The sequence below is a fragment of the Populus nigra genome, chromosome 1, assembly GCF_951802175.1.
Source record: "Populus nigra chromosome 1, ddPopNigr1.1, whole genome shotgun sequence".
Lineage (NCBI taxonomy): Eukaryota > Viridiplantae > Streptophyta > Magnoliopsida > Malpighiales > Salicaceae > Populus > Populus nigra.
This window is the reverse complement of record NC_084852.1, coordinates 42,619,960-42,636,042: the sequence shown is the minus strand read 5'-3', so window position 1 is coordinate 42,636,042 and position 16,083 is coordinate 42,619,960. Positions and strand designations below refer to the sequence as shown.

The window sequence follows — 16,083 nt, the reverse complement described above, 5'->3', positions numbered from 1 at the left end:
ACTAATATTGAAGGGCGAAATTAAAAAAAATAAAAACAATAAAATAAAAGGTCTAAATCAAACCTAATGAACCTGTTGAATTCATGACCTTATATATGATATTGAGATAACTTTACAGAAAAAAAATGTAAAAAGACAATGAATACCAATTTCAATTGAACCCAATGATAATAGATGAAATTCAAAAAAAATAAATAAAAATGACTGAAGCCAAGTTAGTCCAACCTTAAGAACTTGTGACACGAATCATGAGGTCAAATCACAGTATAAAAAGCAAATCTAAAAAAATAATAATGTCAAATTCCCAACCAACAAAAATAATTAGAGATAAAATTGAAAAAAAAATCAACAAAAAAGGAAAAAAAATATAGATTTGAAAAGAATGAGAAACATATTTGACATAAAAAAATCAAATCAAATCATTAAGGATGAAATTGAAAAATAATTTCAATTAAGAAGAAGATATGAAAAACTAAAAATAACAATAAAAAGAATGAGGACTAAATTTAATATAAAAATCAAATATCAATGGGTGAAATTGAAAATAAAATCAATTAATGATTCAAGACCAAATACATTGCAATAAAAAGAATGAAGACCAAATCTCATATAAAAATCAAATATCAAGGGAAGAAATTGAAAATAAAAACTAATTTAATAAAGGATTCGAGATAAAATACATTGCAACCAAAAGAATGGGGACCTAATTTGATTTAACAAACAAATAACCAGACTTTTTTTTTTTTTTGCAATGATCAACATGCTTTTCTAGGAAAGGAGAAAGGAAGAGGTAGAGAAGAAAAAACATATGACTAGAACTAAACCACCGATCCTATGGTAGAACGCACCTCATCATCGTGATGGAAGCAGTGAGGTGTTTCGAATGTCATCTTGAATGATGGTGTTCGAAGTTGTTTTGGCACTGCACGTGCCACTCGAAGGGCATGTGCAACACTCACTTGCTAGTGCATGCGAGGCATGCGCTAATTGTTTTTTTATTTGAATTATATTTTATATATATATAAAAACTCAACTAAGCTTGACCTCACATGAGAATAAAAAAAAAACCATAAAAAATTGAGTAAAATGACTTTGCATCCAAAGCCAATAGAGATTATTTATTAGGGCACTTAAGTAATTACATTGTGCAAAAGAATTGGAAAAGCCAGAAAAGCCACTTAACCTAAGCAAAATATTTTTTTTTCTTTCAATGGTAATTTAGTAATTACATTTTGTTACAAAGATGTGAAATTATTGATTAACTCAATTCTTTCCTAATGACTAATGGATTTCATTGAAAAGATTTTTCTACCTCAAGTACAAGTTAAATAAGTTTGCTTTCTAAGGACAAAATAATAATTTCACTATACAAATCCACAATAAAATATAAATGTGCATAGTGAATAGCTGAGCTCTTTTAGCATTTTATATAATATTCAATTTTTTATACAATAAGTAATGGATATATATCAAACTAAAACTGATCGTCACCGAACTTATTCTAACCCAGTGGATTAAATATTGTTTTTCAAGAAAAAACTAGGTATATATGTTTTTTTTACGTGTTTTTTATATATAAAAAAAATTCTAAATATAAATAAAAAAACCTATAAGCTCGTGTAATTAAATAAATAAAAAATTATTTGTGTAAATAAAAAAAGTTATTATAGATAACTAAAAGCAAAACTAAAAAAATCAAAAGACAAGTATATATTAAAATATTTGATCTCGTAACATTAAAAATTTATCCGATTGTGTTTACTGAATTTTTTTATTGAAATTAATTTTTAATTGAATCAAATGATAATAGAAATAGACACACATAAAATTGATTTAATAAAATAAAATGGGGATATTAGATTGCACATATAATAAATATTTTTTATTTTTAAAAATAAAGTTCATCTATATGAAAAATTAAAAAAATTATGGATGAAACAAAATAATCTATTCAAAAATTAGATACATACAAAATAATTTAAAAACATCTATTTAAAAAAATGTTAAATAAAAAAAATAAAAAGTCACCGAGGAGTGATATTAATTGAAATATAAATTAAAAAATCATTTAAAAACATTAAAAAATATATGAATTAAAAAATAGTAAAAAAATAGTAGCTCAAATGCTATAGCTTAACCCACCAAACTTATGATCTAGAGCATAGATTTAACCAGATTTAATAATTTTTTTTCTTGTATTTATATTTAACCTAAATATAAAATATTGAAAAAAAAAAAAGTTGAAAAAGACCCTAAACCTACACATCTAAGCTTTATTTTATTTCATTTTCTTTTAAATAGGAGGATGGCTTGTTGTCTACCAGTTCAAATTCCGACAACCACCGTGCCAACACTATTTTTGCCCTGAAAACCCAATTATTGAGCCATTCCTACTAAAAAAAAATCACCAACAACCTTAGAACACTTTCATGAACCCTAAAAACCCAAAAAACAGTCCAAAAACCTAAAATAAAATCAGATTAGATTTGTGAACAATGTATTGTTTACTATGAAAATGTCACGCTTTAAAATTTTGTTAATAATTTATTTTTGCATTTGAAAATATTTTTGAAATTTTAAATTTTAAATTAATTTTTTTTAATGATTGTAGATCATTAAAAAAATAAAAATTAATCGCTATAAATCTAATAAAGATTCACGGACAACTATATTTTTGATAGTAAACATTTGCTCTATAATCGATTGTTTTATTTTATTTTTTAAAAAAAAGATTTAAATGTCTTGCTTTTATTTTATGATCGATGTCCAAGTCCTTGTTCCAGAAGGCTACCCCAGCTCCAAATTGTTCTTGAAAATCCCCGCAAACCTTCCTAGGCTTGAAGGGTGGAAGAATCTAATTATAAATTGCCTGCCTGAAACACAAAACATAAGTAATTTCATATATCACATGCCATATACATATCGGCTATAGAGCAGCAACAAGCATTTCGATTCAGCACACTACCACACATCTCTCTCACAGGATGCAATATATATTAAACCCAGCACAAAACACACATAATATTTTATAATACTAATAGCTTCCACGTTTCCTCAAAAATTATGCTTCAAAAACCTGCGAAACCCCTTCAAAAACCCCCACTTGTGCTCCTGTTCATGCTCATGCTTCTCTTCTTTTTCCCTCTCTTCTCCTTCTCCTTCCACTTGGAGGTGCTTATGATGCTTCCTGTATCTCCACTCCCTCTGCTCTCCATTTGCCACGTCATCAAAGAAATAAATCCTGGCCCTCTTGCCAGGAATCTGCCTCCCAACGCCACGTGTCTCCTTATCATCAAGTCCATGTCCATGAACCTTCCCACCAGATACAATCATATCATTGCCGTAGAAACGTGGCTTCACCATCCCTTGCCCATGACGACATCGGTGACGAGGACGTAACGGCAGTAAGGGACGTCGAGGGAAGAACTGACGGTTTATTGGACGGAAAGTCACAACTGTTAACGGCACCACCGTCTCGATCGATTCCGTTGTTGATGGCCCTGGGTCCGTTTTGTCCTCGATTTTTACCTCCACTGGATGCTTTACTGCGGTTTCGAGACTCTGGCTAGGGAGGAGGAGAACAGGTGTGGCTTTCGGCTCGGATTTTGGTAATTCGGGTGGAGTCTCTAGATCTAACGGGGTGCGAGAAAATGCGACGGTGCATAGAAAGAAAAGAACAGTGACGGTGATGGTACCGGCGAGTTTATCGGCCATTTTGAGATCGCAAGGTTATCAAGGGTTCGGATCAACATGTGGAGGTTTATATAGAGGGAGGGAAAGCGGGACAGATTGGGCAGGTGGGAAAGAAACGGGCAGCGGGCAAGACGGGCAAGACGGGACACAAACCAGGTGCCAGGTGCTCGGTGGAAATAAAGGATTAGCGTTTTGATCGGGTTTTTATCTAATCGGTGGGAATTCCTTTCATTTTATAGAGTTTTTTTTTAAAAAATATATTAAATTAATATATTTAAAAAAAAATTAAAATTTATTTTTGATGTTAGAACATAAAATAATTTTAAAAAATTAATTTAATTTTTAATTTTTTTAGACAAAAAATCAGTTGAAACTAAATATGTCAAATACTCCCATAAACAAAAAGATTATTATTATTTAGAAATTTGGAGCGTGCTGTGACTATGGTTATCGTGGATGTGTGTGCTAAGGGGAGTCTTTTCTTTTGGTCAATTACATTCGTACCATGGAGCGTGATAAGCAAATTTAACCATTCTGAATGTATTTTTGATATTGTTAATTTAAAAAAAATATGCGTTTAATTAAAATTAATATAAGATAGATTTTTTTATATAAAACAAATGAAACATAAATCATTTTATCTTCTATAAAATAAAGGTTTAAAACATAATTATTTGAAGGGTTTGATGCAAAAAAAAACATATTATTTTGTTAATTAGAGAGTATTTGAGAGTGCTTTTCAAAAGCGTTTCTAAAAAAATTTAATTTTTTTTTTTGCTTTGAAGTAATATATTTTTGATGTTTTTAAATCATTTTAATGTGCTGATTTCAAAAATGATTTTTAAAAAATAAAAAAAATATTATTAGCATACTCTTCTAAGTAAAAAATACTTTGAAAAACAATCACAACAACATTCCCAAACACCATCTAAATAGTTTTGTGAGTGTCAAGTGTATATTTAGAGTGTGTTTGGTATTGCGGTAGCTGTTGTGGTTGTGGTTTTAAAAAAGTTGTTTTATAAAAAGTACTTTTAGTTGAGGTTGGTTTGAAAAAATAGATGTTTGGTTAAAACCGTGTTTGAAATTGAGGTTTAAGAAAAAGTAGTTTAATGTGTTTGGTTAAGAATGTTTTTTAAATTGAGGTTATAAAATAATTTTAAAAAAAATATATTAATATTGATGGTTTTAAATTTAAATATTGTAAAATTAATTACTCTTATTACATCATGAAAAAAATAATACTTTATATAAAATATTTTTTATTATTCCATTAAACTATTTATAATTCCATTACGTCCAAAATTCATCCGATAAGAACTACAGTTTTCATAACTTTTTGAGCGTGTAATAAAATTAGATAAAATATTATCAGATATAAAATTGATATTACTGTGCGCGTAAATTTAATTCACTCTATATTAGTTTTTCAAAAAAAAATATTGTTCACATCGCGAATGAATTTAATTCTCTAAACTAGTTTTTTTTAAAAAAAAAATTAATACAATTAACACACTTAAAAAAAAAAAAACACGAACAATGCAAGTGAATTGCACTGTTCACGTGAACAGTGCAATTCACTCGTGAACAACAGTGAATTGCACTGTCCGCAGGTTTCTACAGTGCATTCAAAGTAGGTTTTCTTTGCTTCTTCTTTCCAGCGTTTTAAACGCAAAAAACATGTGGACCCCATGCACAGTAAAGAACGGTCAATCATTTACCAAACGGTTGCGGACTGCGTTTTAAATAAAATGCAACCGCAGCCGCGTAGATAAACAGCCTCTTAATCAACAATAAAAATCACGGTTCTAAAAGACATCCAATTACATAATCTTGTGAAATCTTGTTTCACAAATTGGTTAATAAGAAAGGGGTATTGTTTTAATGAAAGAATGATTGTTTTAATGAAAGAATGATGGAGTTAACAAGTCTATTTTGTATAAATATTCACATATGCTTATCTTCTCAAGGATAATAATATCACCAGATTATTCAGGTTAATTTTTTATTTTTTAATTTATTCCATCAACTTCAGCTACCAACTAAAAAAATAAACCATATATTAAAAAAAGCATACACATAAATAAGTTTAGTTTAACAGTTGCGTATTAAGTGAAGTTATGATTATGTAATGGTAGAAAAATACTTTCAATAAAATAGAATAAGAAAAACAATTTGGACGTCATCCATGCACCCCTCTAGGTGAGGGAGGGGGGGAGGATTAGGGATGGTCCAATTGCAAAGCAAATTTTATAAAGAGGCGGGGACTATATTGTAAACTCAAGGATGTGAAAAAAGAAGGGCAAACTGACGTCAATCAGGGGAGTGAAAAAAGGGAACGCGTTAAGATGGTACATTTCCAACAAGTCCACCCGGCATGACGGTGAAGGCGGGAACCACCTTTCATGGAATTACTTACCAGGCTTTGAACCGGGTCTTACACGGTATAATTTAACCCTGCTTGTAGCCTTGTATAGTTGTAATACCTGTTTTGAACCGGGTCTTTCACGGTATAATTTGGTGGGCTCCAAGCTTCCAATTTGATTAACTGGGCCACGCAAAGAAAATGAAACTTGCCAATTAAAAAAAGTGCACGACCAGGCTTCGGCCTTCTACAAAAGTCTTGCAAAGCCCAATTACTGGGCCCTTAGCATGTCCCGTTATGCCTCGTGGTTCATTCATATCTCATGCCTTTCAGCGACATCTAGGCGGTCGCTTGAATACTTGATCCTCCTCGGGTCCGAGCCGCTCTCGGCCCTTGCACCCTCATAATGGCCCTTCTAATTGCCACCCCATGATGGGATTCAGTGATACGAAGAATCCATGAATCCAGCTGCACTGCATACAAGTATAGACGAGACAAATTAAAATGTCCCCGAATATAAAGGAACTAAAAACTTCCTAAAATAAATCCAAAAAATTCTCAAAAAATAAATCCAATAAAAATATCTTTTGAGCTTGAGCTTTGATATTCAAAGTTCAAATTACAGCAGTGATACAAGAAGAGTCGACTCAGGTGTGGTCTCTATAAAAAGCATGGGCTCGGGTAAAAAGCTCGAGCCCATATAAAGTGCACGCCTTGCTAGATATATACTAACATTCCCGTGAGCTCGGGTTCAGGAGTGCGTTCCAAGTCAAATATACTTAAGTCTAGACAATATGTCTGGACCCGAATTTGCTAAATTAATTTTTTATTTATTAATTTATTTTTTCAAATTAATCGGGAGATCAAACTCACATGTTTTTTTAGTTTACTTTTAATTTACAGATATACTCGCATTGACTTGTTTCATTCTGTTCTTTTTTTTCCCCTTTCCAACGCACTTGGTTAAATTGAATTTTATCTTTGTTGTTTTTTTTTCTTTTAATAAATGCTTTTTTTATTTATCATGATGACTCCCTTTCTTCTCTTATTCAACACAATGGGTTATATGATCTAAACCAAGACTTTTTCTTACTTTCTAAAACACTCCTGTGACATCTTGATATTCTTTTTTAAGGGTTTTTTTTTCCTTCCAGGCCACGATACTAAGTAATTCCTAAACAACAATTTGGACACCATTAATCGCAGGCACATGTTAAAGGTCTGGTGACCCGCATCTTATAGTGGGAACAGCATAACGAGCACTCTTGGAGGATAAGATTAATTTGTCGTGTGGGAAAATAAAGAGTAGTACGCGAATCACTCTTAAAAATGTTGGTTTCAAGGGGACACGATCCATTCAAATTCCATTGGAACATAGGTCATGGGAAGTTCATCATGATATTTAAGAACAATTCTTTTTGTGTTTTGGCAAGAAAGGTTCAAAGAGGGTTGAAGATACTTACTAGCAAGGTTTCACCTCTGTCTTTACAGGCTCTCTTTTCTCAACGCCAACACCTTTGAATCTCTTCAAAAAGTGTCAACGTAATCTATGGTCATGAAATAGTTAGCTGAAAGCTCATCTCTTCTACTTTTCTTTCAGTTTTTCTTATTTTTCCCTCTTCTTTCCCCCTTGTAATTTCCCACGAGAAGCACTCTTAAGAAACAGGAAAATCTAAAATTACAAAAAATGGGCCCATCATTGGCTTCCATGGCTATTTATCAGCCCGTGACTAGATTGGAAATTGCTCAAGACTTGTAGAATTGAAATTGATGAAATCGAAACTATAGGTAAATTACTTTTCATTGTGAATTTTACCCCTTAACTTTGTGGTATTCAACTTCTGTTCCGTAATCGGTAAAAGCAATAGCTGGAATGGTAAATGCAGATTTATCCAACTCGGTATGATGGCGCTATAAATGTTCTTCTGCTACCCATGTGGTTCAAATTGATTCGATATTGGAGTTTTCTTGCTGTCATTCACAACAAACACTCAGAAGTTCAGACCGATCCTTATCCTCATTGTACAAAACGGCATGTCAATCTCATGTGGTTCCTGCAACTGCATGTCCTCCTCCTATGTATTAATTTCTGAACTGTTCAAAACCGACCAGCCCGCATCAAGATCTCATTCCTACGAGTACGTTTGGAAAAAATAAAACACAGTCTGTGTTGTATCTCATCTTCAATATCTCTAGCTTAATCATTTGCAATAAATAACCAAGATGGGGATCTACTGAGGAATAGAGAAACCTTTCAGAATATTATGTCTGATGCACAGGTGAGGAATAAGTTGAACAAGAGTTAGACCGACGAGGAAAACTATCTTCTTGTTTTGTCTCTTGTATATGCACACTAGGAACCAAAACAAGTAAGATTACTCTATCATATCCTGTACATACGATCCTTTTCCAATATACCAAATACCGTCACAGTTTGAGAGTTTCTGTGGGCAGCCGGGTGCATGCTTTCATTTGAAAAGGCCGGGCTTGAGAGTGGGAAAGTTGTGGTTCGTTATGCAGAAATGCGTGGATCTTCTGCTGATGCTATGTGCCAGTGGATTGACTAGAAAAAAACATTATCTATGTGCTTCAAAGAAAGGGCATTATTAGGCTGGAGAAGTGGCATGATGTCTTTTGATATGTGTAGTGGTTCCCATGTGGTGGAGAATATTTACTTGTTGACTGCTAGACCAATCTTTCCTCCCAAATATATAAATATAAAAGTTGATAAATAAAGGACAAGATTAATTGTTACATCAAAATTACTTATTTCTAAAAAACAAAAAAATAATGTTAAAAATAAATTTTAAAAACCAAAGTAACCGTACATGCACTGAGTGCCAATTGCCAAAAGGCAGCTCTTGGTAGTCAACTTTAGACAACTAAATAAGTTAAAGGCTCGTACTTGTCATGAGTATCAACCAAATTCCTACATTTGCCCTGAAACAACAATTTGGAAGGCACACATGCCACGCTGTATTGCTTTTCCTGCATCCTCCTTACCTTACAGTTAGATATCTAGTGCGATTAGGTGTATTTTCTCAGTCTGATTAAATGCTAATTATTCATACCGGTGCTGCTTAATTGAATTTGCGTGGATTTACCTGTCTTCCACAAGCAATTCTTGAATATCTTTCCCACAAAACTTCAAATTCATTACCCAACTATTAAGGTAGTCTCAATTGTACACCCAATTAGAGAAGGAAATTAAAGGGGAAAATCACTGTTTGCCCACATATATTTATATTATGATGTCACATGTGTCCAGTTGACAAAACCCCAGATGATAAATTTGTCTTTTTTCCTTCTTTCTTCTCTGTTACTGCTACCAAGGTGGGAACTTCAAATGGGAGTCAAATGATGGTGCTTCCATAATCAAAATGTTAATTAAGCATTTGCATTATCTAGCACCAGAGCAGGTAGGGGCGCGTTAGAAATTCAGGTTTTCAAACCCTATTGAATCATTCAACTTTAATAAAATAATAATAAGAAGAAAGTTACTGCTGGATAAAAAGACTTGAGAAATCACTCCTACTCCCATTTTATCCTTCTCTGGAGAAATATTTTCTCTTGACAACCAGAAACAGACGAGCCTCTCTTTTGACTCCAGAGTAGACTGAAACTCTTTATAAATAGCTACCATATGGAGCTGAAAGGCATTATATGATAAAAGAAAGCAGAGGCAATGGGGAGTACAAAAAGTGAGAGATACTTTGTTTTCATGAACTATGATCCTGAATACAAGCGCCTTCGAGCTGATCGGTCAGCGATCTAAATTATTAGTCATTACTTAGAAAATGTTAATGTTACTAATTAAGATATCTTTATCTCTTTGAATATGCGTGCCCTGTATTGTTCTTTGGATCTCTGGCTAGCTAGCTAAGATCAATGTTCTTCTTGTTTGTGTATAATAGGACAAAGAGAGGGGCTTATGAGCTTGATATGTATCTAAGCAGGAAGCATGATGAGTTATTGGCAAACACCCTTGAGCATGGCAGCTACGAGAAAAAAATATCTTTGGTCATTGTTGATGGCTTTGCAGTAGAAATCACCGAAGATCAGGTGACCATTTATGCAACATGCATTTTGTTTAATCAGTATTTGTCCAAGACACGCCTTATTTTTTTCCCTTATTTTTTTTTATTTTTTTATTCAAAACAGGCCAGTGTGCTTAGATCTGCTAGTGGGGTGAGAGTTGTGGAGAAGAATCAAGAGCTTCCTAGTTAATTATCAGGAGTTACAAGGTAGGGCATCCACCCTGCAGGAAAGAGCTGCAGTAAATTTGGTGTCCCATGAGTTTCTATATACAAACTCATCTGTATACATGGAGGTTGGGATTACTTATCTCAAAGAACAAAATCATGCATATAATAATGCTGGTGAACACTAGGGAGATAAATATGTAGCATCATGGTGCTATCTTAACAATCCTGTTTCCTCATTAGTTAGATGGGATTTCTTCATTAATGATGACCGAGTAGTATTGAAAGTATTGGAATCTATGTATTAAGTTTTGGAAGATTAATGATATCAAAATGAACGCTGGAAAAGCTTATTTTAAGTACTTGTGATAAGAACTTTATAGTTAATTTTGATGGATGATTTTACCTGGTACTGGGTTTCCATGTGTTTGTATTGAAGACTTGAAGATGTCCTTCCTACATCATGTCCATTAAAATTATCTTTGTTCCACTGCAACATGCAAACAAAATTTGAGTGGCAGAAAGGTCGACAGGCTCCTGTAATGTATGCTGGATGCGACAGGACAGTTTATGCAATTCACATGTAAGGGAGCAAGGGGGTGGGGTCTCCCCCTGTCCAGTTGAGGTTATTAAGGAACAGCAAACATGCTTTAAAATGGTTCCACCTTTCAGCCAAGTTCGAGAAAAAAACCAGCTGACCCATCAGTCATATGATGCTCTGCTATCACATGTTTGGTAAATTTGCTTGGGCGTTGCAGTCTCTTCCCGGCTTCAATTTCTTAGTCCAGTTCTTTACTTCTTCAATGGCCAGGTGCCCCTCGATCATTTTGGGCCTCGAAGTCTCTCGGTCTTGAATCACCCTGCCGGAAGCCGTTAGCAAATGTGTGCTTCTCCTTCACCTAGCTATCTAACCTCTCCGTTAAGGGTGTAAACTTTCCTCCCTGCCTCTTAAATAAATTTTTAAATAATATAGTTTTGGGTTGAACTAAGTTCACTAGTAAAACCTCTAGCTTGGGACAGTCCATGATCTAGAACAGTTCTTATAACCATGTCATAAAATTATTAGATAGTTGGTGTGGTAAAATACTCAAGATACCAGTATGTTTAATAAATTATTCCAACCTAATCCCCAATTAAATGGACGCGTAAAATAAAAATTAGATTGGGGCATCCATCTTGCACGGACCACTCTGGAGGATTTCGTACGTGCTAGTCTTCTTGATCACGAGCATTTCTTTCTTCTTTTTTTATCACAGATTTCAAAGGCTGGTATAAATCCCATCTCCCACGGAAGTACTCTTGCCTCATTGACTGAATGTCTATTGCCGACTACTTGTAGGCAACCGGCAGAAGCTGCAGAACCAAAATTCTATATACTGGTATGTTCTTTTAATTCTTCATTAGTTTAATGCTTAGATTAGAGGCTCGCGTGATGTTTTTAATTTTAAAAAATAATTATTCTATTTTAAAAAAACGAGAAACTCAATAATCAAGTTAAAATTTAATTGATTTTATAATCCTATAAAAATTAAGGTAACATTAATGAAAAAAATATTATTATAGGCAAAGATGGATTAACACATGAAATACATGACCTGGACATGAGATGTATCAAGATTACATGTTTTTCGTACGTCATAGATCTTGAAATCGAGATAATTAGATAGAAAATAAAATTAATAATAAATTAAAATAAAATTATAAAAATTAAAAGACAAGTATAAATTAAGATATTTAATAAAACAACAAGGATCATTTACACTTTAATAATTTTGTTTATTAAACCTTCAAGTTTTTTACTTAAAACACTTATTTTTTAACCTATTTCAACCATAAAACATCCAATAAACATTCTTAAAAAACCAAGAAACCATGCATATTATATTTTTTTTCTTAATATAAAAAAAACACTTTCGTGTTCATTTCATTGTGTTAAATTTTTCTGATCTAACCCGCGGCGAGTGAAGTGCGCGCTCATTAGTTTAACCTCAAAAGGAGATTACCCAAAAGAGAGTGAACATTGAGCTCAAAACAGCTATATCCAGCCCAATAAGGCCGAAAAGGCCCATTTACTTGCACGTGCTACCCGCACGACCAACAAATGGCGCGAAGATGTGTCTGCTGTGCTGATATTTCACCAGCAACTAGCGTGAAGTAAATCAAGTTTCGGTGAATGATTCTGATTTTTAGGGTTTCGAAAAGGGGAAAGATTTCTGAACATTGAATCTTTATTTCTTGAACACAAATTATGGATTCTTCACCTCCAACAAAGAGAAGGCGCAAGACAAAGAGTGAAGGCACAAACGACAAATCCTCGTCCTCGCCTGTGGTTGTCTTTGCTCATGGCGCTGGTGCTCCGTCCTCTTCAGATTGGATGCTCAGGTTGTTCTCTCTCCCATTTTCACTGAAAATGTTCAATTTTCTTAATAAGTTTTTTTTGAATTCTTAAATTTTAATTAAATGCAGATGGAAGGAGATGTTAAAGAAAGCTTTGGATGCTGTTGAAGTTGTCACATTTGACTATCCCTGTAGGTTAATTGTTAGCAGTAAAATTTATGGTCTTGGATTTTTGGAGTCCGAATTCACTTGCCAATGCCATTTAAAATAACGGGGTTTTTGTTTTTTTTTGTAAGATATTGCTGGTGGGAAAAAAAGGGCTCCTCCAAAAGCGGAGAAATTGGTGGAGTTTCATAAAGATATTGTGAAAAAGACTACTGATAAGTACCCCGCTCATCCTCTTATCTTGGCTGGAAAATCCATGGGTTCAAGGTATAAATTTATGGGAGTTTGGAAGTGTAGATATGCCATGTAAGTGATTTAGGAGCGTATTCTACATTGCAAATCCATGGTTAGTATTTTATTGTTTTATACCTGAACTTTTTGTCATCGATTTATGCAAGAAGTCAAATAACAATGGCATGTTGTGGATGTGTTTTGGATTTTTTGATGAGGTCGCCATCGTATAGTAACAAGGGATCCACATAACTAGATATTTTAGATTCATATCAAATGCTTGTTTCTGTAAGTTTTACTGATTTGAGACTACACCTGCATACATACATAATATTTTGGTATGCTGTAGAGTGAGCTGCATGGTTGCTGCCGAGGTTGACATAGATGCTTCAGCAGTCATTTGCTTGGGATATCCACTTAAGGTTCATCACTTTCCATTCTTGCCAGTTTTTTTCTTAGTTGGTAAATTGTCTCAGAAATGTTGTTTTCATTCCATTTCAAATATGCTTAATAAGCTCATTTCAAATATGCTTGTATCTTGCCTGTTTACTTTTGTGTATTGCGATGACAGAGGTGAGCTGTTTTTTTTGTTTTATTATTATTATTATTATTGGAGCCATTTTGTTTTCAATTGTCTGTGACGTCATCCCTGCTATTACAGATGTAGAACCCATTGAACAAGGTTTATTGAATTTAATTGACTAATGTTTCAGGCCATGGGTGGAGCTGTGCGGGATGAGACTCTATTGCAACTTACTGTCCCTGTCATGTTTGTACAGGTACCTGTTTTGAATTGTATTGCTTTTAAAATAAGTTTGAAACAACTGTGGTAATTGTAATTGTGCATGCCTTTGATTACCATCATCTAATTATCACTCCGAGTTTGAATCAACTGATGGTAATTTTAATTATTAAACCTTGCAACTCAATCTGGTTGATTTTGAGTGAACTTTTTGTGTATGGCTGTTTTTTTTCACAGTTTTGTCATACTGCATAAAATTCTCAGCTTGATTCTAAGTCACTTCTGTTAGGTTTTGTTAACTCTATTTGTTCTCTATATGTATGTGTGTGAAGGGTAGCAAAGATGGGCTTTGTCCCCTTGAAAAGCTGGAAGCTGTTTGCAAGAAGATGAAATCTCACAATGAGTTGCATGTGATTAATGGTGGTGACCACTCTTTTAAGATTGGCAAAAAGCATTTGCAAATAAAGGGTTCAACCCAAGATCAAGCTGAAGATCTTGCTGTTCAGGGTATTTCATCATTTGTCTCCAGGTGTCTTAAAGGAAAGTGACCCTTCTACTGTATTGGGGTTTTTAGCTAAATTCCATTTTTTATCATCTTTTTTTACCGTCTTTTGCCTGCATATCATCTTACCAGGATGGTTGGAATCATGTCTGTAGTTTCTTACTTCCTGTCTTTTATCAAGCTAACTACTATAAGTGTTCTTTGAACAATGCCATGTTAACCTGGAATTTCCTTTTGGTTTAGTGGTGAATGCAGCACATTCTTCATCACTGAAGAATGCATGTGATTACCTGCCTGTATATAAACGTGGTCAAAATGGAGTTGATGTTTTAGGGCCTTGATTATGGAAATTCTATATGGTTCGGTAAGGATCTAAATTTCTGATCTTGACAAATTTTACATTTCCAGTTACACGTTAGATTGATTTGAGAAGGATTCTTAAATTTTATTTTGGCTGTTGCTAGTTATTTTTTGCCTTTGAGATTTGATGATATGGCTCGCTTTAGTAGAGATCTATCTTCCTGCAAGTTTCACATCTGGAATGAAATCATTCTCTTGATCCCTAGCTCCGTGTATTGAGTTCTAGAATCGTGTCTGTAAATAAATTTGTGCAGCTGAAGATTGCACCCTATATTATGATTAGAATTAAAAATCGATAGAACACAAACATAAGTCATGCATAGGACACACATGCTAGTGAAGCTACCTGCTTCTCCAGTCAATGGTCAAGTATACTGGTCTTATTTTGTATCATCTTTTTTTTTTTCCCACTTATATAGTGGTTTGTTATTGTGTTGACCGGAATTTTATCCGACTTGATTTCTGTATGCTGCTCCTGCATCCGCATGCATTGAACAGGAAAAAAAACGTTTCGGATTGCTGAAAATATCAGCGATATTGATAGTTTTAGATTATAAGACGCCGTTATTCTGAAATGCATCGTAAGCCACCAACAACACTTTCACTGCAGCTGCTGTCATGCTTCTTCTACTTCTTCTTGTCCCCGCTCTTTTCTTTCTTCTTGTCATTTTCCTTCTTTCCCTTCTTCTCCTTCTCCTTCTTTCCTTTCTTGTCCTTCATTTTCTTCTCGTTCTTCTCATGGTTCTTTTTCCGGTCGACCTGAGCTTGGCTGCCGGGGCCATTGGTTTGGCAATTGCATTGAGTTACAGAATCGACCTTCTCATGGGAAAGGCTTTGCTCTGTTTGGGCATGGACCATTTCTTGTTCTTGGTCGCATGCCTTCTCGTCTGGTTTGATGCATTGCATTGAGGCCATGGTGATCGAGGCTAAATGGGATTCTAATGAGTATTTTCTCTCTTCTTTGTTGTTGCATGTTACTCCAAGCCATCGCAGAAACGTATAAATAGGCGCGGGGCAAGTGGGATTCCTTGTGATTATTTATCACCCTTTGAATCTGCTTTTTTACATGATGGGCCGATAGCATCCCCATTATCAGAGAGAGAGAGAGAGAGGGTATGGTTAATTTGTGCTTGAGAAGGGAATAGATGCTCCCATAAATGTTGATGGGAACCAAATTCTGTGCCGTCTGAACTACTTGCGAGTCCTTCAGAGAATCCGAACATACAGAAACGGATGTAAGATAGTTTAAAGGAGATGTAGCTTGACTGTCGTCATATATGGTTAGTAGTCTGACTTCACTTCTAACCTGGTACATTATGCATAACTAGCAGGATTTATATAAAAAAAAATTGTTAATGAAAAACAAAATATCTATTTTTTTATTTTTTAAATAATTTTTTCAGGTTAATTATTATTTTTTATTTTTTTTCTAACGCTACTAAATTATTGAGAAGACTTTTTATTTTTATTTTTATTGAACCTTGTTTCT

The 16,083-nt window shown here is 33.9% G+C and overlaps 3 protein-coding genes across 4 annotated transcripts; 2 read left to right on the top strand and 1 right to left on the bottom strand.

Moving 5' to 3' along the window:
• Nucleotides 1-2,874: 2,874 nt before the first annotated feature.
• LOC133691275 (uncharacterized) lies at nucleotides 2,875-3,873 on the bottom strand. Its single transcript, XM_062111708.1, has one exon. It carries the CDS (start codon nucleotides 3,712-3,714, stop codon nucleotides 3,055-3,057), a length of 660 nt encoding a protein of 219 aa, XP_061967692.1. The 5' UTR covers nucleotides 3,715-3,873; the 3' UTR covers nucleotides 2,875-3,054.
• Nucleotides 3,874-9,561: 5,688 nt separating this feature from the next.
• Nucleotides 9,562-10,616, top strand: LOC133685717 (subtilisin-like protease SBT2.5). Its single transcript, XM_062106924.1, has 3 exons — nucleotides 9,562-9,817; nucleotides 9,970-10,117; nucleotides 10,217-10,616. The coding sequence occupies exons 1-3, from the start codon at nucleotides 9,741-9,743 to the stop codon at nucleotides 10,280-10,282; spliced, it is 291 nt and encodes a 96-aa protein (XP_061962908.1). The 5' UTR covers nucleotides 9,562-9,740; the 3' UTR covers nucleotides 10,283-10,616.
• Nucleotides 10,617-12,346: 1,730 nt separating this feature from the next.
• Nucleotides 12,347-14,628, top strand: LOC133691423 (uncharacterized). Of its 2 annotated transcripts, none has more exons than XM_062111930.1 (6): nucleotides 12,347-12,639; nucleotides 12,724-12,785; nucleotides 12,891-13,065; nucleotides 13,340-13,412; nucleotides 13,704-13,769; nucleotides 14,065-14,628. In XM_062111930.1, exons 1-6 carry the CDS (start codon nucleotides 12,506-12,508, stop codon nucleotides 14,278-14,280), a joined length of 726 nt encoding a protein of 241 aa, XP_061967914.1. In that variant the 5' UTR covers nucleotides 12,347-12,505; the 3' UTR covers nucleotides 14,281-14,628. The 2 variants fall into 2 exon arrangements, with proteins under 2 accessions (XP_061967914.1, XP_061967923.1); XM_062111939.1 differs by having other exon boundaries at nucleotides 12,355-12,639; nucleotides 12,891-13,026.
• The last annotated feature ends 1,455 nt before the right edge of the window (nucleotides 14,629-16,083 follow it).

What these genes read in the sequence shown, in the direction of transcription:
- LOC133691423 (XM_062111930.1), top strand. Translation starts at nt 12,506, where the DNA reads ATGGATTCTTCACCTCCAACAAAGAGAAGGCGCAAGACAAAGAGTGAA. An exon ending in TGTCACATTTGACTATCCCT is followed by an intron (nt 12,786 to 12,890) that starts GTAGGTTAATTG and finishes TTTTTTTGTAAG; the next exon opens with ATATTGCTGGTGGGAAAAAA. An exon ending in GCTTGGGATATCCACTTAAG is followed by an intron (nt 13,413 to 13,703) that starts GTTCATCACTTT and finishes CTAATGTTTCAG; the next exon opens with GCCATGGGTGGAGCTGTGCG.
- LOC133691275 (XM_062111708.1), bottom strand. Translation starts at nt 3,714, where the DNA reads ATGGCCGATAAACTCGCCGGTACCATCACCGTCACTGTTCTTTTCTTT.
- LOC133685717 (XM_062106924.1), top strand. Translation starts at nt 9,741, where the DNA reads ATGGGGAGTACAAAAAGTGAGAGATACTTTGTTTTCATGAACTATGAT. An exon ending in AAGCGCCTTCGAGCTGATCG is followed by an intron (nt 9,818 to 9,969) that starts GTCAGCGATCTA and finishes TGTGTATAATAG; the next exon opens with GACAAAGAGAGGGGCTTATG. An exon ending in TAGAAATCACCGAAGATCAG is followed by an intron (nt 10,118 to 10,216) that starts GTGACCATTTAT and finishes TATTCAAAACAG; the next exon opens with GCCAGTGTGCTTAGATCTGC.